Raw genomic sequence first — 22,648 nt, 5'->3', positions numbered from 1 at the left:
GAGTTTCAACGACCTTACATCATGCCGCCATTTCCGTCTGTCTTGCTCGTACATCAGTATTAACACCCCCACGCCTTTCTACAGTTCCCAGGTTCGTCCTGCCTCCTTAATGGCTATGGCGGCTCTGGCTCATCTCCTATCTATCTATCTATCTATCTCCGAAGTCCATGGGCCATCCGAACCCACGCATAAGTGCGTACGATCAGGACGACAGTGGGACCAAGTATACTCCTTAGACCGGCGTTAACGGAGCTAAATTCTCGTCCTGGACCGCACATTGGCGGTCGAATGTGGCGATGGCCAGTGCCGGTTACCCGTACGAGACCCCTAACAGACCCTGTACTCCGTGCATCAATAATGATTCAACATCGAACAAGCTTTATTTTGGATTTAGCTCGGTTTGAATGCCCAGAAAACCTACTCGTACACACATCAAACATGAGAGCAACTGAACGGTGACTTCTCCTTCTGTGTTCTATCTCCAGAGGTCGTCGTTTTCATCATCCTACAACGATGAGCGCTCTCGAACGCATTCTCTCGCGCCCTGTCGCCAAACCGTACCGGTCCGGAAAGATTGATCCGAGTGCCAAACCCTATCTGAACGAAAACGGACTGCTCGACTTCGCCCCCGGCGACGTGGAAAACCCCAAAGAATGGTCGACTGGTCGCCGCTGGTACTGCACCACTGTCGCAGTCCTCCTCGTTGTGAACGCCACCTTCGCTTCTTCGAGTCCTTCTGGGTGCCTCGTTGGCATTGCTGAGCACTTCCAGGTGTCAAGAGTGGCAGCCGGGCTAGTCATCACCCTGTTCCTTCTGGGCTACTGTGCGGGTCCTTTAATATTCGCTCCGCTGTCCGAATTTTATGGCCGACGTTGGGTATTCTATGGTTCCTTCACTGGTTACTTGGCTTTCAACTTCCTCTGCGCCTTTGCTCCCAACTTCGGTGCACTCCTCGTCGGTCGCCTGCTCACTGGGACATTCTCAAGCGCCGCTCTGACCAACGCTCCTGGTGTGCTTGCCGATGTTTGGGGGCCGGTCGAGCGAGGAAATGCAATGGCGGTCTTCTCGATGATGACTTTCGTGGGCCCGGCTGTTGGCCCTGTAATCTCAGGGTTCCTTGAGCTCAAGAAGGATTGGAGGTGGAGTTTCTATGTCCTGCTGTGGCTCGGGGGATTCACCGAGCTTCTCATGTTTACCATCCCGGAAACGTTCCCCTCCACGGTCTTGGTGAACAAAGCACGGCGCCTGCGTGCAACCGGCATCCCAGAGTACCAAAATATCCAGGCTCCCGCTGAGGCCCAGGGCCGGAAACTGGCAGATATCTTCAAAGTCGCTTTGATCCGACCTTGGCAAATTCTCTTCGACACGATCTCGTTATTGGTCGCTGTCTACCTTTCAGTGGTGTACCTACTTTTGTACATGCTCTTCACGATATACCCGATCGTCTTTCAACAGAAGCGTGGCTGGAACTCTGGCGTGGGAGAACTTCCACTGATCGGTACGGCCATCGGTTCATGCATTGGGGGGGCCTTTATCTTCTATGTGTCCTCGCGAGACAGGAAAAAGATGGAAGCAGGAGTCCCTCGGCGACCGGAGGACCGCCTGACAGTTGCCATGGTCGGTGGCGTGCTCTTCGCAATCACCATGTTTTGGTTCGCATGGACTGCCAACTTCAACAGCGTGCATTGGTTTGTGCCAACTCTCGCCGGCACACTGCTCTCCACATCCATCATGTTGATCTTTGTTTCTTATCTGAATTATCTCACCGACACTTATCTGATGTACACGGCCAGCGCCATGGCCGCAAACACAATCTGCCGATCTGCAGCGGGTGCCGCCGCTCCGCTATTTACGCAGCGAATGTTTGACGTTCTCGGAGTTGGTGGCGGGGGATCTTTGATCGGTGGCGTTGCACTCCTCCTAGCGCCAATCCCATTCATCTTCTACAAGTACGGGGAACCCATCCGCAAAAGAAGTCGATTTGCGCCCACTCCATCGGCTCCACCGGCTCCTTCGACTGATGAAGAGAAGCAGACCCCTGACCCTGTTGGGCCACTTCAAGTCCACACCTCAGAGTCAGAAACAACACTACCCAGCTCTGCTAGGAGCAGTAAAGGGTCTTTGGCCGCTGCCTCCGATAGCCCACCGGTGACTGAGAAACGACATGAAGCAACCACACTCACCAATACGCCGAAATTAAGCTCCACGTAGATTGAGTCGTCTTTATAAGGCTTCCGAGACGAAAACATTATATATATGTTGTATTGGCAGTCATACGCCGTATCAGCGCATTCAGTTCCCCGAAGAATCACGACTCTTCTACTGCTGCTAGCTAAGTGTCATGTGCATCATGCTACCTGAATCGGCTCATTGGGTTACCGAGCCATGCTCCACTCGCCGAATCGTGCGTGTACCAGGATTACGCCTTGAACAAGGGACGTGTTTGGATGAGCTTTACCTTTCAGGCTCACATGGGATATAACGACGATGAATCATATTGATCGTGGTTCTTACCACTGCCATGGTTGGTCAGCCTTGCGAGAACCTTGGAATAGCGTCAGGAGGCTCGGATCCTTGGCAGTGTTTAGTCGCCAAGCCGGGGTGCACATTGCTCCTCTTGCTCAAAATTAGCCGGTCGCTGGGGATTCTCGATCATGTACATGTACATATCCAGGAGGAAGGAGAAGAGAAGAGGAGGGATCAATCGCCGTCTCCAGAGCAATCCATTTCGACTGTGTGCAAGCTAAGTGGAGTTGTTCTCCCATCGAAAGGTTCGGTCGGCGTGGTGTGCAGGTTTTATCATTGTATGTATTTTTAATCGTCTTGTAACCCTGTCTTAGATATAATCTGCAAATGAAATGGGGTGCTGGCGATGTTACATATGACGCCATCTGGAGCAGCTCCTGGGAAATTCCTGGGAAAGGGGATACTTTGGCCACGCTGACAGATAACCTTTCGGAAATGTAATATATTGCAGGTGCCATATTAACATGCATGGCCACCGGTTCCCGCCTCATCACTCATTCACCAACGTGAAAGTCTGCTCTCTCTGTGCAATTGCCAATTTCCAATTTCCCTCACAAGCACATGCCTCCATCCCCTTTTTCTCTTGGAAGCATTGCTCAGACCAGTGCGGAATACCCACGACGGCTCAAGGCCGTTGTGCTGAGATCGCTCGCTCGCACACCCTCTGGCCGCCACAACCAACCACACTGCGAGTCCCCACGCAACAGAGACTACTTAGTGAGTGTACACGAAAAACGGATTCTCACGGTCCGTCCGATCGGCGTACGCAAGCTGCTTCCTGAGCGTCTCCTTCTCGTCCTCGCTCATGGCGGCCAGCTTCTCGCGGTTTTTCCTGTTCAGGCGGTCATTCCGCCATCGCAGGGCCAGGCACACAAAGACCTGGAAGGACAGGGTCGCCATGATCGCCGCTTTGCCGCTGATATAGCCGGGCGCCTCTTTGGCTTGGAATGCTTCGGTCCCGGCGATGTTGCCCGCGCAGTAGAGCACGAGCGTGGCTGCGTTGACGGTGACTTTCTTGGTGTGCCCGCCCAGGTTGGATGCATTCCAGACGAGGAGGAGCATGAAGGCCTGATATGCGTGTGGGGGGTTAGCTAGGGATTTGGGCGGAAGAGAATAGAGAGGTAGACTGGGGAGGACAGGAAACTTACGGCCGTGAAGGAATTGCACAGGTAGAGCGCGAAGAGGAGAGCGCCTTTGCTCTTTGGCACGCCGCCGGGATCAAGCCCGATCATCATGGCGAAGGCGGTGATGGTGGGAACGATGCTGATGATCATCACGAGACTGCGATCGTTCCATTTGTCGCTGAGATATCCTGTGAGGATGATGGAGAATGCACCGACGACCCCGCCGGGGATATTGAGGATCAACTAGTCTTGTTCTTAGATTTGACTCTTCAGAAGGGGAGGAAACAATATTTCTGCTCGGAACTTACCGCTTGCTGAGGTGTGTAACCAAAAGTCGTCAACAGGATGCTCGAGAAGTTGGGGATTGACGTCGGGACGCTCAGCATCAGTACAGTGATCATAATCAACCAGACGCCGGGGTCCTTGAACACGACGCGAAGTTGCTCGGTTTTGATTTTCTTATTTTGAGTCCCGGATTGGTTGTCTGCGACGCGCAGTAATACCGCGACCTTTTCGGCATCGGTAAATCGCTTTGCCTTAACCGGTGAGTCTGGAAGATATAGGAATACCACGACACCTGCCGCGACGGTGAATAGTCCTATTGTGAGGAGGAAGATTCGCCAGCTGGCGAAGCTCTCGTTCTTGGAGAAAGAAATTCCATATGAGACCAAGCCGGCGAAAATGGAGGTCAAGCTAGATGCATGTTAACTCAAAGCTTCAGTCCAGACGGGGTGCTAGGAGTACCTATTGCAGACGTAGACGTAAGAGATTCTCCGTCCTTGCTCGGATTTCTTATACCACATGGCGACGACCAAGACGAGAGTTGGAGTAACGCATGATTCGAAAACGCCGAGGATCGCGCGACACACCATGAGGTTGGCATAGTTCCGACAAGCAGCGTGAGCTGCCAGTGCTGCGCCCCACAACACGATATTTGCTCCCAGGTACTTTCCCAGTCTCGAGATGCGTTGGGAGAGGTATTGTGTTGGAAATTCAGCAGCCAGATATCCAATGTAGAAGATCATGGCGACGTTCGAATACTGCTGCCCCACCAGATGTGTATCTTGTCTTAACCCCATAACAGCAGTGTATCCGATTGTTGTCTTGTCACTGTTGACAAGTCAGTTCCAACCACGGAAGCGTCAGCCAAGAAGATTTACAGGAACTGAAGAAAATAGGTGACGATCATGCAAGGAAGGATCGCCCAGTCAATCTTCCTCAAGAGCTGCTTTCTTGAAGTTTCATCTGCTAGAATAGCCAATGCCTGGCGAGTCACATCATGGGCGTCTGGGTGGTCTTTCAGAAACTCGAAGGCTTCGTCCGCATCTTTTGGGTCAATATTGAGAGTTGAAAGAGCGTCTTCAAGTTGGACGACCGACCCTTGAATTTGTTTTTCGGCATCTTCTAAGGCCGACGTGGTCGTGATGGGATCTAATGCCATGTTTGTCAGGGATCATGTGAAACATCAACGATTCTGGGCGTGCTCCTCTTTACTGACAAGAGAGCAAGTGGCTCTTCTTCACAAGCCTCGTTGCTTTATGCTTGTTGAGAACAAGAATCACGACGGGGCGGTCCTGAACGTGTAGACGGCATATAGATTTGATCAACTGCCGTGATCGACAACATGAACACTCACAGAGCCACGTATTCCAACCATACTGCTTTTAGAACCAGACTGCGAGATCTCTGATGGAGAGCTCCGCAAAATCTAGTATAAATCTCGGAAAGTACCCATACGATATGCGGAGACTTGGGGTTAATCTGTGGGGGGCCACAACAAATGTTGGGGTTGATAATCCATTTGCATCGCATTGATTGGTGAAGCCAGTTTGGAGAGTTATGTATTCAGGTCTGGTGAGGATGTCGCTTGAGAGGGGAACGCTTTGTCGGTGTAGTTACTAAAATATCCATTGTGCAAGTGACAGCCTGTCGTAGAACAACGCGACGCATGTGATCCGAAGAGTCATAGCCTGTGCTCCAGAGACTGCAAATTGGGGGCTCCAGGCTCCACGACGGCCAACGATTCTTACTGAATAGTCGATACGGGGGAAGCGGAGAGTAATGCTTGAATTGTCAGCCGGTCCACAGCTCTTCAAATGGGATTCTACCGTCCTGGCTGCCACGACGATCTCCGTTCAATCTCCCGCAACCTCGGATACATGTCCGTGGAGCATGATTGACGAAGGCCAGCAAATCAGGGCGTTGAGGTAACCAACAGAGCAGGATAACGCAAGTTTCCCAGGCGGAGTGCCTCTGTCCTTGAAAGTCCCTCCATACGCATGATGGGCTCTTGCCCCGTGACAGCATGATGGGGCATCCTCAGTCAATGTCGACCTGGCCAGTTGTATTCAGGCTCCACAGGTATATTCTTTCTCGGATGATTCTGATAACCTGGGGCCGTTCTACCAAGCCTCGAAGTTGCCAGTGCCGAATTCTGCTCTTTATGCACCTTGATGAGGTCCTCGATTGCACTGGCCGATTTGATCAATTTGACTCCTTGCCACGCGGAGTGCTGCAACGTGAGAGGTACTGGCATGCCCTCCGGATCTAGGCCGATTGGAATTGAGAGTACTGGGTAACCCGCCTGTGCCGCAATCTGGGTACCACCTGCTTTCACATCGCAAAACAGCAAAGCATCTAAGAGTTGTTGTTGATCATCCAGATGATCCCCCATGGAACGCGTCCGAGGTGAATGGTCCTGGAGAGCGCCGTCAACTCCATTTTCTCGACGCTGCCTTTGAATATGGTGCAATGCCTCGTAGTATGTTCGATCCTTAATGCCTTTTGTCTCACCACATTTGCGAAATAATCGCTGTCCATCAGGCCATGCAGGTAGGTCACCAGCGCTGCCACCTTCGGACCCACGATTCTCATCGCTAAAGCGAACACTGTCTTCTAGCGTTTTCATAGGAGTGTTCCTCGGCTTGCTAAGATAATCGTCCGTCAAATAGTAGGTCTGCACTTTGCTAACAGTTATCTCTGAGATCTCTGGGCGAGTCTCGCCATATATTTCCCTAGTAGTGCTCATCGTCAGGAAGAATATGTCCTAAACCAAATTTTGACATGGGATAATAACTTATCAATCCCAGACGCGATCTGCCCTCAACCTTCACTCGGCACTTGGCATATCAACTGGGATGATCGTTGCCCCAGCATCTTCCATGAGCTTTTTCTGCTACTTCTCATTGACGAGCAGGAGCCACATCCCAGAGCCTCGTCATTGACAGTCCAAACCTTGTGCCTTTGAGAGTGGTCTTATCCGCCAGACAGCCATAATAGCTTTTCGGTTGTCGTCGACCTGGCTGGATCGAGAATTTATCCTCATGGTCATCACCTGCCACGGCATCTAAAACTCTGGCAGCATCTGCGACAGAGAGAACATAGACGCCAACAGAATCCTGAGTTTCGGAGATTGGGATGACGCCAGATCGTGAGGCAAGTCCAACTGTTGGCTTGATAGCTACCACCCTGTTGACCACTCCTGGACTGATAACACTGCAGTCCGTTTCGGTCCCAAAGAGATGGGTACGATGTTTGCAGAGACTGCTACAGCGCTTCTAGAGCTGCTACCATCTAATTCATGCAGGAGTAGCCAGGTCAGAGTCGGGCTCAAAGACACCTACTGGGAGACCTGTTGAGGAAATACGGATTGCGACATTCTCCGCCGCGAGCGGAATAGCCCAAAGAGTAGACACTACCTCTTATCCCAGCCTATTCGTCGAGATTCGATTTTCCAAGAATGACAGCTCCTGCTTTCCGGAGTAGCTTGACAGTGTGAGCATCCTTCGGAACGATACAGCCGAGAGCCCACGACCCGGCGGTCGTCTGCATCTTGTCCGCCGTTGCCATGTTCTAGGGTGTTGGTCAAGCTAGCTATGGTATATCCACAGCTGAGATTTTGTTGGTCCTGGGCGGTATGCTGGGGGTATATCCGCCTCGGGGGAATGGGGAATCGGTACTGGTGGACCCCCCCTTCAGTCACTCAAGCTGGGGATTTTGGCCGATACAACGGCGAGAGGACAATGGCATAACCTACATCTTTCACGAGAACGGGTACACCATGCAAAGGGCCTTCGACGTGAGCCTTGACACGCTGCTCATCGAGCATCCGTGCATGCTCAAGTGCATCGGGGCTTGTCTCAATCACGCATTCGAGGTATGGATTGATCTTGGAGCACATTAGCAGGGGTTGACAGACTGCTGACGAGTCTGCTTCTCACCTTCTGAATTCGCCCTAGACAAATTCGCGTGTATTTCCAGGATGTCAAGGAGCCGGAGGAGAAGTGGCGCTCAAGTTCATCAATCGAGATCTCGAAAAGGTCAATGCCACGAAACGCTGGCAGATGAAAGGCATCGGGAATATCCCCCTGACTCTGTGTCTGGCAGTCTGGCACAACTACAAAGTCCTCCTCATCATCGAGGTCTGCCGGAGAATCCATTGATCTTTGTGGCTGACCCGTGGAGAGGCAAAAGTGTTGAGTCTGTTTCAATTGAGTCGGGAACAGGCATGGCGTTGGGTGTGGCTGAAATTGAATCGGGAAAAGAGAAACATGGTTCGTGATCGGGATTTCCCGAAGGATCAGGATTCAACGCCGAGGCGGGAATCGGCCAAGAAACCAGGTGGCACGAAGCCAAGCATTAAGTAAACACTTAGAAATTGGCGGAGCGGCATGAAGAGCAGAGGGGGGAAGAAGGAGGAGGAGACGATTGTTATTATTCTTAGAAATGCATGCACTGCCATATCCTGTGCGCCCCTGACAGGATTTGAGACCTGAGGACTTTATTTGAATATGATTCTCAGATGCTCTCGTTAATGTTCTAGAACAGTTCCCCCTCATTGTCTCGTATTGTCATGATCGTGAAACACCATATGCATATTGTACAGTACTTCTGATCCTCATCCAACCCATCCCTTCTCTTCTTTCATGAATCCAATAGAAGGCTCGATCTATGGGTGCTCCGTACAACACCAACCCGACCTGCTAGCGTCGTTGCTTGACTCGGGTCTATGATAAGCCTGGAAGTCCATCTAGTTCGGAGTGTATCTGTAGCACAAGCTTTTCGAAGCCATACTCCCCAATCTCGCCGCAGACGCCGGGTATCAGAAAGCCCATCAACATCTTGGAGAGTGAGTCAAGTGTGGTGAGATTTAAGCGCTTGAGAATGTTAGTCGTTTCCGCGATTGACCAAGCCCGTGGGTGGAGCTGTAATGACATTGAATCGTCTCCCATCATCAAAACCTGCCACACCTTCTCAAAGGAACCTTCCTGATCAAGTCTTTGAGAAATCAAGCGTTGTTGCATCTTGAGCAGTTCGTCGTTCCGCGACAAGGGAGTCAGCTCAGGATGCTCAAGGCTACCAAAAATGATATTGACAATGAAGAGCATAATGGACACCGTAGAAGTTGATCTTGTAAGTTTCTGTAGGCCTGTCTTCTGGCATTTGCGCGAATGGAGCATGGTTCCTAAGCGATATAGTACAGTCCTTAAGGGCAGAAACTCCGTGCGGTGGAGGACAGCGCATCGAAACCCAACGGACACCATCATCGCCTGGATTTTTGCGAGTTTCTCAAATAGTCCAGCGAGGGGAGCTCGTGCAATATCGGCGGCCGGGAAAGAGCAAGTGCTATTTGAAGGCGGGCTGGCCAATTTTGAGAGGGGAAAGTATCCTGGCATGCTTGATACGCACCTATGCTTCATCAGCTATATCCAGTATTGAGGAACAATTGCTCCTTACCAAGCAAGCGCATACAGACACTCGGCTGAAAGTGCCTGAAGACCACCATAACATGCTATCGATCTTTGAAGGCCGTCGATATGTGCCTCAATTTTCCTTTGATCTGCAGCCGAAAGGAACGGGGGGGATTTCATTGCCCTTCTGGCGGTTTGTACGGGAGGTACATCCATAAGTAATGTTGCTTCATACATCCATAAGTTGATCACGGCTAGTATACTATCATCGGAAATGCCGCTTGGTCTTTGAATTTGCTCCTTTAGAAACCCGAGCCCGTCAAGGAGCAATGAGATGGTCTCTGGAGACGGCTTGGCAGCGACAGATTGATTGTCTCTGCTTAAGCTAATGGTAGCATAGAGAAACTGCGCAGGTAAGGCTCGACTTAGCACGTAATTGTTCAATAGTGATGTTGGCGACGAATGGTTGTTCTCTAGGCTTGTTTCGTTTAATCGACAGATCAGAACACGATACACTATCGTGGCGATTAATGCTCAAGAACCAGATCCTGTTCCAAATGATTGCCTTACTGTAGTCTATCAAGCCCCGATGTGAACCTTGGGGCATATTTTGTGTTGCGTAGTAAGGATTCAAGGTCGAGGAGCTGGATGAGGAGCACTCGTGCGGATCAGCGGTGCTGCCATCGCTTGTCCATTGAGACTGTTGAGGTGTGGTTGCTCTCGAGCTTGCTTCGTAGGACGGCGACGAGGGAGAGGTGGCCATGGTCTCCAAACAAGTATCTCCACCAACATCGAGCGGTTGATGCATATCCTCTCGCCGTAGCCAGGGGAGTACACGGCTTTGTGCTCTTGCTGCCGACTGCTTCTGACGTCGTATAGAATCGCGCTTTCGCAAGACTGGAGGACAACAATGCATCAGAGATTGCTAACTGGGATAAAGATCCTTTGCATGCTTACACTCTTTCATAACGTGACGACTCTTGCATGTTTCGCGTGTTCCGTCAGCACTGAGGAACAAATACTTTGGTACGTATTCCTGTTCTGCTGGTTGAGCGAGCAGGAGACTCATCGTTCTGGAAATCCAACAAAATCGATAAGGGAGAGCAACAGTCCAAGCGTTTCATGAGGAAGAACACACTCGAAAAGATGCAAGAAGAGTATTCATATTGCCCCTACCAGACACGAGACACCCATGATGGGGCGGCAAGCCATCGAGGACTAGGAGCACTAGACTGTTCACACCCCGATCGAACGCCCCCTTGTCATCCTTCAGGTAATCTTCCATTCGCTACAATGCTATGAGCGTTGCATGATCTGAACCAACTGTGGAGTCACTGGGACTTGATATCCAACAATATTAATTGTCAGGCCTGTAGGGCTAGTTAGGTCAGTCGGGGAGAGAAGGACGAGGGGACCTTCACGCCTCTTCCGGATGCTACTCAGCCGCGTCGTTGGTGCTGCAGCCTAATGCGGTCTTTGGTTTCAACGAATGAAAATTGATACCCTTCGCACCCATAAGAGTTTAGCGGTGGGCGTTCCTCTCACAAATCCACAGTTCGGAGTGCTTGGATAACACGGCACCCAAGAGTCTAGCTGGTTGCGAGCTGCAGCTTTTGGTGCTGACCAACTTCCCCAAACAGCAATTGCAAGGGTGAGACCACCCTGGCCCTGAACGGGGATAGCGGAAGGATTTGACTCCTCCGTCGGAAATACTGGCATGTCGTTGGAGGAGAGCAATATCCGAGAAGGGTGAAGGGTGAGAGACTCGTTCACCGAATTCTTCGATCAGCTTGGCTATGTTGGCCACGGGATTTCTCCGTGCTTCTGTTGCCAATATTGTCCATGCGGTTCAAGGTCGCAAGTGCAGACGGATGCCGTTCTCGCTGGCCGGTCCTGTTTTCCTTTCCATGACATGACTCAACCTCCATGTGAAACGTGAATAACACGTGTCCCTTCTAGTTAGACAAAAGAATGGAGACGCCGGCTGAAGAAGAACATCGTTCCTCGGTTCGTCCTGATCATGCTGCTCATGATGTTGCTTTGCGCTCTTCTGCACCAACGGCAGCCCATCGAGGCGACAATGATGGACCTCAGGACCAGAACTCAGCCAAATACCGTAGGCTAGATTCGGATGGCTCGAGGACTCCAACAAGCTCAGGATCCAGCAGCCGTTTCCTGTTCGTCGATTCTTCGAGCTCTCAGCGGCCAAGATCGGATCAACGCGCCATCAACGCGCACATCCAGCAAACTGCACACAGAAACCGACGCCAGGCTGCAGTTGAGCGACTTCGAGGAACAGCAAATATAGGCCGATATCGACGCGAGGTACAATTGCAACCACGTCCAACCGACTCACAAAGCCCTGCACAGCGACCACTTACACCTCAGAATCTCCCAGCAACTCGAGCTTCCAGTATAAGTCTCGACCAGCAAAGCTATTCTGCGACACCATCCTCGAGCATAGGTCCCGAGCACGACCCTGACGATCTGCACCAGCAATTGGTCCGATTGAGGCACTATGGTGCAGTTCGTGGACCAGAAGTGCAGCAGGCCTTTGATGACCAGGAGGTCGACGATGAGCGAGGAGAGCTGGGGATGGTTCAGCGACCAGGGGACGACGATGTTTCCGCGGAATCATCCTCTGTCAAATCACTCTTGACCCAGATTTTACAGCGTCTGGACGCTGGCAGTCTAGGACATGCAATTCAGGGCAGAACAGGGAATACGTTGAATAACACCGTTCTGGACCCGTTTGGCATTAGTTCTGTGCAGATCACTCCTGGCATGGACTCCGTCTTGCGGCATTGTAAGTCCCAGTTCATTCTTAAATACTGCCCTTGAGCGGGATCTACGTTCCACCGATTTCCATTCTGGTCCATTGAGATGAGAAGCCTGACTTCCGTTGAACAAGTTTCCGATGTCATGTTGCCTTCTGTTTTTCCAACGCGTCAACAAGCCGAGAATCAAATGCGCTGGGCTTTCCAGATCGCTGCCGAAGAGCCTGTCGTCTTATATGCCATTCTGGCAATCTCGGCAGCCGAACGGACCGCAAGGCTCGGGGAGCTACGCGGAGGCTCACTAGAGACCACTTATACCGAGGAAGATCTCGAAAGTCGCAGAGTACCGGATTTTGTACCGTACAAATTGAAAGCGATCAAATACGCCAACGAAAGCATGAAGTCGATGGAAAAGGCTGTGAAGGTTTCGACGATATTTGCGCTCATGTGCCTCCTTTCCATCGAGGTCGGTTTCCCCAACCAAGGAGACGCCAATTACTGAAATTACAGCAGGTCATTACGGGAAACCACCAGGAGGTTTTTGCACATATCAGTGGCCTGCAAAAGCTGATCGCCTGGAGAGGCGGCTATCATGGCCTGCCCCACCACGTCACAGAACTCATATTATCGTAAGCCCTTTGCCCCCCCGGAGGGGGTCTGTTTCCCTCCGTCGACTAACTGCAGTATGGCAGGTCTTCGTACATGTGTGCCGCGATGACGAGGACGTTACCTTCCGCCCCTCCCACCTCCTCGCTGCCGAACCTCCCACAGTCACTTGTCGCTGCGATACGAGAGGACATCGCGGAAGACTTGAAACAGATGGGCCAAGGCATCCTGAACTCAGATATGGACAGCGTTCTGGACTGGCGAATATTGCAGGCATATCGAGACATGGTGGATGTGGTACAATACCGCGAATACTATCACGAGAGGCAGATCCAGCCCCCTCCAGCAGAGCTCGAATATATAAACACAAAAAGCTATCAATTTCGATACGCCATTCTCTCCGTGCCATTCGAGCCGAGGCTTCCCACAAGCGACAAGGAAGAGGCTGGCCGCCTGGCACTTCTCATTTTCTGGTTCTGCAACTATCAGATTGCACAGCCTGATTCAGCGTTGAACCGCGCACTTACAATGCAGCTCAAGTCGGCTCTTGAAGCATCGGACCTCAAAAGGCTCTGGGCACCGCACTTGGACCTTTTGACGTGGATCCTTCTTTTGGGAGCATTCATCTCAGCTGGTCAGCGCGAACGGCCTTGGTTTGTCTTGAACCTAGCACGAGCTGCACGAGCTTTGAGGTTGACAGAGTGGCCCGATGTCCGATCTCGTTTACTCTCGTACTTCTACCTCGACCGCATTTATCTGAGAGGGATGCAGGAGAGCTGGGAGGAAGCAAGACTGCTAGCGGACAGCATGGAAGCTGGGCTGTCATAGGCTAGGACCTGATTTTCTTGCTGCAAGTACTTCTCCATGAATCGGTCGCTTGCTTGGGTACTCGAATAGGGGCATATCGCGTAGCCTTGCCTCTATGCCCGTGCCGGAATTCACAGTCTTTCTCGGTGAAGCCCCCTAATACCACAGGACCATACATTCTCAACATCTATCACCGCCCACAATCCGATCCACCTACACCTACTCGTACTCCGAGCTATCTGCTTGAGAGCGGGTCAGGACGTTCCAGGGCACCTCTCCTGTCGGCTCTTGGCATGTGGCCACGGACCCCAAGGCTACTCCGTTGTTCGGCCGAAGTCGTCCAGGAACGTGTCACCCAAAAAGTCGTGAAAGTAGTCTCAAGAGGACGAATCTGCTCCGTAGATACTATGTACATCATCAATGCCGTCGGCCCTAATCCAGTCGACACAGAGCCGCAGAAAACGGGGGCGATATGATTTTGGGAAGATCTGCGAAGCAAAACAGACTACCCAGGCTACATCAACAAATCAACCAACCAGCGAAGTGTTATCCGACCCCTCGTCTAATTAAGGCTACGAGGCTTCTGAGCAGACGACATGTTGTTGGCATATCACAGTAGCGCAGACACAACACAAACCAACACGGATGGTTTGTCTCCCAGGCGGGAGCCGGAGTTGCGCCGACTCCGAGCAATTGACGGGGAACGCTGGCACGTAAATTATGATATTCACGTGCATCTATGGGCAACCACGGGGTCCACAGTATCATGACGATGATGATGATTGGCACTGCCCACTACGGGCTTGCTGGACACAAAACCATACGAGATATCTGGTTGGAGGCTCCACTGGGAATGTAGGACATATAAATTTCCTGAAGGGAGCAGCAAAAAGTCCGCACAAAACTAACAAGACGCAACAAAACTATTATAGCAATCACAATTACCCGTACCACTTCGTTGCATACAGCATGTCATCCAAGCTCATCGTCGTATTAGGAGCCACAGGCAACCAAGGCGGTTCGGTCGTGTCGACGTTCCTGGACGAGCCGGGCTGGAGGGTGCGAGGTATCAGCAGGAACCCATCGAGCGCCGCGTCGCAGAAGTTGAAAGAGAAGGGCGTGGAAGTGGTCGCGGCCAATCTCAGCGACACCGCCAGCCTCGTCGCGGCGTTCAAGGGCGCGACCGCCATCTTCAGCGTGACCGACTTCTGGGCGTTGTACGCGGACCCAGAGCTGCAAAAAACGGCAAGGCCGGGCCAGGCGCAGAACGAGAGGACGTACGAGGACGAGCTGCAGCACGGGAAGAACGTTTTTGACGCGGCCAGCCAGACCGAGGGGCTCGAGAGGCTGGTTTTCTCCAGCCTGGCCGATGCCACCAAATGGTCCAACGGCAAGTACAAGCATGTGTACCATTTCGACAGCAAGGCGCATGCAACCGAGTACGCCAAGGCGACGTATCCCGATCTCTGGAAGAAGACCAGCGTGTTGCAGTTGGGCTTCTTCCTGTCGAACTTCTTGACCTCGCCGCTCTTGATCCCGAGAAAGGTTCGGCCCTCTGCTCCCATGTTCCCACCGCCACTCCCAAATTCCTGACACGGCCTGACTTGGAGAAAATTCGCGAGTGTGCTGACTGTTATCGAACGCTAGGATGCGGATGGGACGTATGTGATCGCGACCAAACTCGACCAGCACGTGAAGCTTCCGCACATTGCGCACGACGAAGACAGCGGACCCTTCACGAAAGCACTCCTGGAATCACCTCCGGGCAAGAATGTGATCGCATATCGGGCGTGGCTAACGATCGACGAGTTTGTGGTGATTTGGAGTCGAATCCTGAACATAAAGGCCAAGGCGGTCAAGTTGCCTTATGACCTCGCACTCGAGGGCATCTCTCAAGAGCTCGACGACGAGATGGCGCAAATGGCTGCGTGGTGTGAGGAATTCGGGTACGAAGCGAGGGACGACCCTTCGCTAATCCATCCCAAAGACGTAAGTTGAAGGTTTCCCTTTTCCGCATGCGTCGAAAACTCGTTCTTGTTGTGCTAACGACATGGTTTCACCCAGTTGGATACTCCACCACAGCTGGCTACTGTCGAGGAATGGATCACGAAGCAAGACTGGACTAAGATCCTAGCCGGGTGATGTCCTCCCTGTCGCAGTTCGGACCAAGTGAGCCTCGTTGGCTGGGCATGTTCTTTGGAACTATGCCTTCCTCTTTCTCAAGGATCTTAAGATACCTGGCTATAGGTGGAAATGGGAACATTAGCACCTGGGAATCTCTCGCTTTGATGTAGAAAGACGAAGACTGACCGCAAATCTTCCACCGCTTATTCAAAGTCTCCAATACATCCAGCATCGTGTCCAATGCCATCGACATGCTCTCGTCGCCACCTGCGCCTGCTCCTTCGCGAACATGCCACGCAGCCTCACCAAGCGCTATGAAAATGCAATGCGCGACCATGGGGCTGACGGCATCAATATCCCTCGCGATCGCGCGCTGCAGCTCGAGCGCTAATCTGTGCACCGAGCCCGTGACCTCTCTTAATCCATCTTGAGAGATACGCTGCATGTCCGTCTCCTCTCCCAGCCTAATACCAACATCGAGGTATCGGGAATTGTAAGCATCGTTGCACGCGTAGAGCGTATATAGCACCATACGCGCTGTGTAGAGCAGCGCGCGCGGCACGATCGACAAATCTCGATTCACTGCTTGGTCGAACGAAGCTTCGAGCGCAAGCAGTGCCCGATGGAGCTGCACCGCTTCGGACAGCTGGAAGGATAAATCCAGTCCTCGGCCCCGGTCACATTCGTCGCGGTGGCGGAGCACGCGCCCGAGGATGTGTGAGGCGCGACAGGTGCTGGCGAATTTGCTGTATTTGGAGTTGGCTGTCGTGTTCAGCGCGAAGACGGGCTCGTTGGCGCCAATGTCGCCTGCGTCCCAGCTAGAATCGTCGCATGGGAGGAGGTCGATTTGAGGGGGTTCAGGCGCGGCTAGGGGGAGGCCAGTTGTGCCTGAATGGACGTAGCTAAAACAGGAATATCATTTGGTCAATCCTTTACCACGCAGAAAGCATGAATGTTTAGGCACGGATGGCCATGTTTTTACTTACCGGTCAAGGACCACGACAGCCCACCACGTGCGACGTTCTTCCTCACGTAGCGTCCACGTATCAGAAGGACCGTACAGCTGCGCGGCATGCTTCCTATCATGCAGGCCCATCATCATGCCCAGCCTCACCGCATGGCACACACTGAGGTATCCGATAGGGTAGGCGCCATGGGCGATCTCGTAGAGCGCAATGAGAACCGCGGCTTGCAGCAGGTGAATCGACATCAAGCATGAGTCCTGGACGACATGGAAGAACTGCTTCGCCGTGTAGTACAGTGGCGTGTGGCGCAGGTCATACACGAGCGGGTAGGTGACCAGCTTCATGCAGCTCAGTAGCAGCGCTAGAGTAATGTCCGGCTTCTGGTAGAGGTTCGGCACGCGTTGTGCCAGCCGTTTCCGGCTGATCATAGGGAGCCACTGGTGGACGGTGTTGAAGTACCGATCGCGAATGTACTCCCTTTCGTGGGGTTCCTCGAGCATCTCCAGGATCGGCTTGGGAATGGGCATTCCAGGGTCCAGGACACTGGGAGATGGAGACTTGAAGGTCTCGGCATCGAGAAACAGCTCCGCGAATATCTGAACCCGTTCGACTGTTGGTGGGCTGGGGAAGATCCCTTCTGTCAAGGGTACACCGGTGAGAGGACTTGCAAGACCGGTCGAACGATCTGTTTGAGGTGAGAGTCGATGGTCCCGTTCATACTCTAGCTGTTGGATCTTTTGAAGAAGGAAGTTCGGGTCGTTGGACTGGTCGCCTTGAGCCTTCAGGGGATATCCACATGCTTTGCCTAGCCGGACACACTAGGGTGTTCAGATGAGTTAACATCCGGCCTGAAAGACGGAAGGCTGGGAGCCAACCTACCAAAGAGCATGCTGGCAGTTCACGAGTGCATCTTCTTTTAAGGCGCCTGTATGTGCACCATGTAAGTGGCCATGTTAATCTATCAAAATGCTGACCAGGGCGGGGATAATACCTGCAGGGTCGGCAGGCCTGTGGAGCCTTCTCACGAGATGGCATAATAAAGGTGGCGACAAAACCAAAGAGAGGGAAGCTCTGTGATGTATGTGTGTTCAGAGTACGTACTCGGTAGTGGACATGTCGTAGAGGCAGAAGAGTTGGCGATGGCGATGGCGATGGTGTGACAGATTGACTATGTAACTCCATAAGACGCGGAGTCCGAGCGGGCGAAAGTCCGCTTTCGTCCGCTCCCGCACAAGGTGTCCGTGTCTCATGAGAGGACGGAGTATACCGAGGACTCCATTTCTGATGCGTCGCACTGCGCTCTAGAATAACCTTCCTCTAGGTGGGCTCCCTTTGCCTTTATATGAAAGTATCAGATTCACATCAGATAGTCAATGGACAGGCGCTCATTGACCTCTTTCCCACCTAAGCCCAATCACATCCGCCATCTTCAGCGTGACCTCGACCTTCGCATCATTGACCATTTTCATAGCGCGCTCTCTGGCGCCCTCCAAGCTCTCGCGGGGTTCCTGAACCAAATGGACTCGGGTGCCACCAGCGAAGAGTCCGTAGACCACTCGTACAAATTCGACCTGCGAGAATTTTCGGCCGGGACAAACTCTCGGCCCAGAGTTCCAGGGCATGTAGGAGCCAGTGGCCGGCTCGAAGAATCGTGTGCCTTTCCCCTCGCTCTCATCTGGTATAATCCACCTGCTGGGGCGGAATTGGAGGGGATCAGGGCTCCAGTATTTTGGATTGGTGTGCAAGGCTGCAAAATTGAGGGTCACCGAAGTGTGTGGTGGAAGGACGCGCTCTCGATCACTCAGGCTGATTCTTTGTGGGCCTTCGCCTACGATCCGGGGCATCATCACCACAGGACCGTGGAGTCGGACGGTCTCATACTGTCAGCTAGTTAGCTGGGGTCCTTTCAAGGACCTCGTAGGTGGCGCTCACTATTAATGCCAAACATCTTTGGAGTTTTGGAAAGACCTCTTCGTAAAAGCATAGCCCGGATGGGTCAGCCTTGCGAACTGCATCGATCTCCTCGCCAATCCAGTCCTGCCACTCTGGGTTTACTGCCAATAGAACTATAGCAAAGTGTAGCGCTCCCGCAGTCGTGTCATGACCAGCTAGGCTGTAGATGAACAGATTGCCATAGACTTCGTCCTCGGTCAACCCTGCCGAGGCAAGACTCGAAGACTTGTTGTTGATTGACGCCACCTGCTGAGATTCTGCCTGAGCCCTGACCAGCGCACTCATCAGATTGTGCCGGTCCAAATCTCCCTGGTCAAATGCTTCCTGTTCTTTGGCCAGGAGCTTGCCCATGTAGCCTTTGAACTCATCACGCGCCTTGCCGATTTCACGCATCTTGCCCCAAAACAAGCACTTGGGCAAACCCGACCTCTGGATGGCGCTGAGGATAACAAGCTGAACAACATTGGCGAGTAGTAAGCGCAAGCACTCGCGGTATCCCAGATGTCGGGCGGCCTCTGCGCCGTCAGATGCGTGTTTTTCGTCCACAAACTTGGAGTGTACACCGAAACCCGCTTCACACAGGACGTTCAGAGCGACGGCGTAAACATCAAGCTGCGTGCTTCTAACTTGATCTTTGCTGCACCAATGATTGAGTAGCTGTTCAGCCTGCTCTCCCGCCTCTCGCCAAACCAAGGCGCTGTTTTGTTCACTGAACGGAGGGACGGTTGTCTTACGATGGCGGTCCCAGACTTTGCCATTGACGGTGTCGAGGTTCGGCCCATAAATGTCCAGCATTCCGTACATCAGAGGATCCTTGATGAAATCGGTACGCCTCCGCGTGACATCGTCCGCTGCACTGGGTTCAGCAAGTATGATCTCGTTGCCTCCCGGCGAGACAATGATAAATGCTTCGCCATATTTGGCATGGACCTGAAATTTCGGATAATAAGTCCAACCGACGTCCGCGCGAAGGGTCCATTCTCCTAGACCAAAGGGGAGTTTGGAGAGTATGGGGATCAGAAAGCCTTTGGTTGACATCCATAGGGCGCCGGCGGGATTGACCGGAGAAGAGAGGATGGGAAGGCCTATCTTTTTTGCTTCAGCATAGTTGGCTTGGAACCGAACGATCGACCACGCTATGTATGCGACGCATAAAGCAACCACGGTGCTCAGCCATAACATTTTGACCGTTGTGAGGCGTCACAGGAGCAAGTTGTGACTTGTCCTCGTAAGTGCCCAAGATAGGTACATGTAAAATTCCACAGCGTATTCAGGGACCGTTTCAGGCGCCCTGTACCGCCAAGGCAAGGAACAATAATGGGGAGAAGACACGCAAGGTGCGCGTGTGAAATTACAGTGCTGACCGCTCCTGAAGGAGCAGAAAGGGTTTGCATCTGGATTTCAATATTTCACGACATGGTACTCCGTACTCCGTAGGCTGGCAGGCCTTGATGGTCGCTGGCCCTGGCCCTGGCCCTGCTCCTTTGTTTCCACCTAGGGCCAAGGTACAGGGCACATGTGGCTCCTCAATATTCCTGGGATAGAGATCAGCCTTCGAACCACCCATGGTTCTACCTAATGAAGCACAGTGACAGTGTGTCTTGATAGTTGCTTTGTCATCGCTCGTCTAGTAAGCACTACTGAGCACCAGCCACATCCTAAGGAATTCATAATCGCCATCAAAGACGCTGGAGGCACATTACTGCCCGATCATGTCTCTGTCTCGTCTGCCTCATTCACTAGGCAACTTGAGCCCAGTGACAGCCTCCAGCTCATCGAGTAACTTCTGCTGCACCGCCTCGTCCTCGGCTGGCTTCATGGGCGAATTCGGCTTGCACTTGAACCAATATTTCCCAGTGACACCTTTCGCCGCGCCTCCACCAGTAGCCAGCATGACATATGTGTCGATTGCCGCATCGATATCTCCGTTGGCAGAATGCCCGCCCATCTTGGTGGGCACCCAGCCCGGGTCCAACGAGTTGGTCTGGACGCTGGGCCATTTGCGTGCCAGAGCGGCTGCTAGTAGGACATTGTGCAGCTTCGTGTCTGCGTAGGCTTGATGGTCTTTGAAGCCCGCTTCGCCGCGCTTGGCCCAGGTGATATCTTCGCAAGTTGAATCTCCACCATTGTGTAGACCCGACGAAACAAAGACGAATCGCTTGGGCCGAGGCTTCAGGAGGCCGGTGAGTACGTAAGGACTGATGGTATTGACGGCGACGATGCTGGGCCAGCCTTCGTTTGTCTTTCGATACGGGCCGGTGTACATTCCAGCATTGTGGATGACGGCATCGAAGCTTCCCAGGGCGTTGGCCTGGTCAGCCAGTTTCCTGGTCTGAGAGATGTCGGTGAGGTCAGCTATGAGGCATGCCTCTGCGTCAACGCATGCAGCTCGCGCGGCTCGAGCACGTTGCTCATTCCGTGCGTGCAGGACCACAGAATGGCCTTGCTTAATAAGAGCTCGGGCAGAGAGTAGGCCGAGCCCGTCAGATGAGCCGGTGATCAGGATTCTTCCCATGGCGAGGGGTGGAGACGTAGTGGTGAACTGACGTCTGAAGATCTGGGAACCACAATGAGATATACTAGTAGTACGAGGAACGAAATAAAATACTATACAGGATACCAAGGACTACGAGTACATACTGTAGTAGCCGGAGTCAACCCCAACCTCCGACGATGCTTATTATCACTGGGCGCCACTCCGTCTTCTTGTTCGGAATTCGGATATCAGGGCCAGGTCTCTGGGAAAACGTCATGTTGGCCCAATACTATGCAACCTTAGCTTTGCCCTTGATCCAGAACCCAGGGCCATGGAAACTCTTGTTTCCAAGCTGAGAAAGGGGCGCCTTGGCCCAAAACTGTTGCACTGTTCGTGTATACCTCCGACACCTGCACATACACCTACTACTGTCAGCCAGCCAGCCAGCCAGCCAGTCAGTCGCGTTCTGCTTGTCTGCTGTCAATGCTTCCCTTGCTAGTATGTGCGCTGGACGGTGTCCTCCTCCACTGGGAGCTTTCGTCTCTACTCCCATTCCTCACCTCCGCCGGCCCAGGTTGCGCCAGTCTGCATCTCGAGCAGATCTACAAAGTCCTACGTACTAGACGATGTACTGCCACCCACGGCATCCCCAGCGCCTCTTCTTTTCGGGGCCGTTAGGGCCGCACTTCCCGAGAGGAATCCGAGTCCAAGGCTTTGAGCCGCACCATATCGTAGTATGGGCCAATACACGCCGCGTGCAGCTGGAGTTGGGTCGGCGGCGCGGCACGTCCAAGGGATCCCTCTCCCGTGCCCGTCCCCCCGTCCCCTCGTCCGTCAGCGACAGTAAGTAGTCCCTCTGCAGCAGGCAAAGAGGCGGTACAGGACCCGTAGTATGGACTACTACCAACTCAGTATGTACACACATCGTACCCATACTAGTACATAGCATCTGGCAGGACATTGTACCCATTTCACCACCTCCCCGCCACATTAGCGGCCCACGCTGACGTTTTCGCACGTGCATACGTGTATACTGGCACTGGCAGAAAGTGGATGTACTAAGTTAAGTATTCCTGCAGTACGGCTCGTACAATGAATGCCCTTCCCGGACTTGCTGCTACTAAGTTAACTAGTAACCACTGTCTTTTATGGGCCCCGAAACAATCCCCATCCCATTCCCTGTCCCCATTGCGTCTTCGAAGGGAAATCCCATTCGCCACTCTCGCCTTCAGGGTCTTCAGGGTAGGAAGCGAAAGAAGGGAAAATGACCAGCCGTGTTCTGTTTCTGGCTCCTTGGCCTTTGAAAACCGACCTTTGCCCTTTTTCGAGTCTTTTGAGGCGTGTCAACAAGTTATCCGGCCCAGGGGGGAAATATGTCTTGTCTGAAAGGGCAAGCTGAAGGACTAGAGACGAAGGACGAGAGACTACATACGGGACTCGATTGTGGTAATGGCTCGACGCTATGTACTCCACTTGAACCGACCTAACGTCGCTCGATATCGATGACAGTGTCGAGTTGATTGATGCCTGACTCCGAAGTGGACGCCGGGCGGGCACGGCGCGTGAGCTCCAAACTTGCCATGCGTCCAGAGGCCCCCCA

At 52.8% G+C, this 22,648-nt stretch overlaps 9 protein-coding genes across 9 annotated transcripts; 3 read left to right on the top strand and 6 right to left on the bottom strand.

Annotated features, from left to right (window-relative positions):
• Positions 1-513: 513 nt before the first annotated feature.
• On the top strand, positions 514-2,211 carry A1O9_08926 (uncharacterized protein; the record flags this gene model as incomplete). The annotated part of the gene is made up of 1 exon (XM_013402408.1): positions 514-2,211. The coding sequence occupies one exon, from the start codon at positions 514-516 to the stop codon at positions 2,209-2,211; it is 1,698 nt and encodes a 565-aa protein (XP_013257862.1).
• Positions 2,212-3,240: 1,029 nt separating this feature from the next.
• A1O9_08925 (uncharacterized protein) lies at positions 3,241-5,091 on the bottom strand (the record flags this gene model as incomplete). The annotated part of the gene is made up of 5 exons (XM_013402407.1): positions 3,241-3,594; positions 3,675-3,893; positions 3,959-4,343; positions 4,395-4,760; positions 4,811-5,091. 5 exons carry the CDS (start codon positions 5,089-5,091, stop codon positions 3,241-3,243), a joined length of 1,605 nt encoding a protein of 534 aa, XP_013257861.1.
• An 882-nt stretch (positions 5,092-5,973) lies between these two features.
• Positions 5,974-6,678, bottom strand: A1O9_08924 (uncharacterized protein; the record flags this gene model as incomplete). The annotated part of the gene is made up of 1 exon (XM_013402406.1): positions 5,974-6,678. The coding sequence occupies one exon, from the start codon at positions 6,676-6,678 to the stop codon at positions 5,974-5,976; it is 705 nt and encodes a 234-aa protein (XP_013257860.1).
• Positions 6,679-7,361: 683 nt separating this feature from the next.
• On the bottom strand, positions 7,362-8,089 carry A1O9_08923 (uncharacterized protein; the record flags this gene model as incomplete). The annotated part of the gene is made up of 3 exons (XM_013402405.1): positions 7,362-7,502; positions 7,687-7,818; positions 7,871-8,089. The coding sequence occupies 3 exons, from the start codon at positions 8,087-8,089 to the stop codon at positions 7,362-7,364; spliced, it is 492 nt and encodes a 163-aa protein (XP_013257859.1).
• A 567-nt stretch (positions 8,090-8,656) lies between these two features.
• On the bottom strand, positions 8,657-10,409 carry A1O9_08922 (uncharacterized protein; the record flags this gene model as incomplete). Its single annotated transcript, XM_013402404.1, has 4 exons — positions 8,657-9,338; positions 9,387-9,855; positions 9,911-10,237; positions 10,298-10,409. The coding sequence occupies 4 exons, from the start codon at positions 10,407-10,409 to the stop codon at positions 8,657-8,659; spliced, it is 1,590 nt and encodes a 529-aa protein (XP_013257858.1).
• A 902-nt stretch (positions 10,410-11,311) lies between these two features.
• A1O9_08921 (uncharacterized protein) lies at positions 11,312-13,551 on the top strand (the record flags this gene model as incomplete). The annotated part of the gene is made up of 4 exons (XM_013402403.1): positions 11,312-12,146; positions 12,252-12,583; positions 12,631-12,746; positions 12,810-13,551. The coding sequence occupies 4 exons, from the start codon at positions 11,312-11,314 to the stop codon at positions 13,549-13,551; spliced, it is 2,025 nt and encodes a 674-aa protein (XP_013257857.1).
• Positions 13,552-14,499: 948 nt separating this feature from the next.
• Positions 14,500-15,528, top strand: A1O9_08920 (uncharacterized protein; the record flags this gene model as incomplete). Its single annotated transcript, XM_013402402.1, has 2 exons — positions 14,500-15,075; positions 15,178-15,528. 2 exons carry the CDS (start codon positions 14,500-14,502, stop codon positions 15,526-15,528), a joined length of 927 nt encoding a protein of 308 aa, XP_013257856.1.
• Positions 15,529-15,652: 124 nt separating this feature from the next.
• Positions 15,653-19,754, bottom strand: A1O9_08919 (uncharacterized protein; the record flags this gene model as incomplete). Its single annotated transcript, XM_013402401.1, has 4 exons — positions 15,653-16,556; positions 16,641-17,437; positions 18,038-18,499; positions 18,552-19,754. 4 exons carry the CDS (start codon positions 19,752-19,754, stop codon positions 15,653-15,655), a joined length of 3,366 nt encoding a protein of 1,121 aa, XP_013257855.1.
• Positions 19,755-20,304: 550 nt separating this feature from the next.
• Positions 20,305-21,087, bottom strand: A1O9_08918 (uncharacterized protein; the record flags this gene model as incomplete). The annotated part of the gene is made up of 1 exon (XM_013402400.1): positions 20,305-21,087. One exon carries the CDS (start codon positions 21,085-21,087, stop codon positions 20,305-20,307), a length of 783 nt encoding a protein of 260 aa, XP_013257854.1.
• Positions 21,088-22,648: the final 1,561 nt, after the last annotated feature.

Source organism: Exophiala aquamarina, assembly GCF_000709125.1.
Source record: "Exophiala aquamarina CBS 119918 chromosome Unknown aczIA-supercont1.8, whole genome shotgun sequence".
In the NCBI taxonomy this organism is placed as follows: domain Eukaryota; kingdom Fungi; phylum Ascomycota; class Eurotiomycetes; order Chaetothyriales; family Herpotrichiellaceae; genus Exophiala; species Exophiala aquamarina.
The sequence above is the reverse complement of the archived record's forward strand: the minus strand, read 5'-3'. Positions and strand labels throughout refer to the sequence as shown.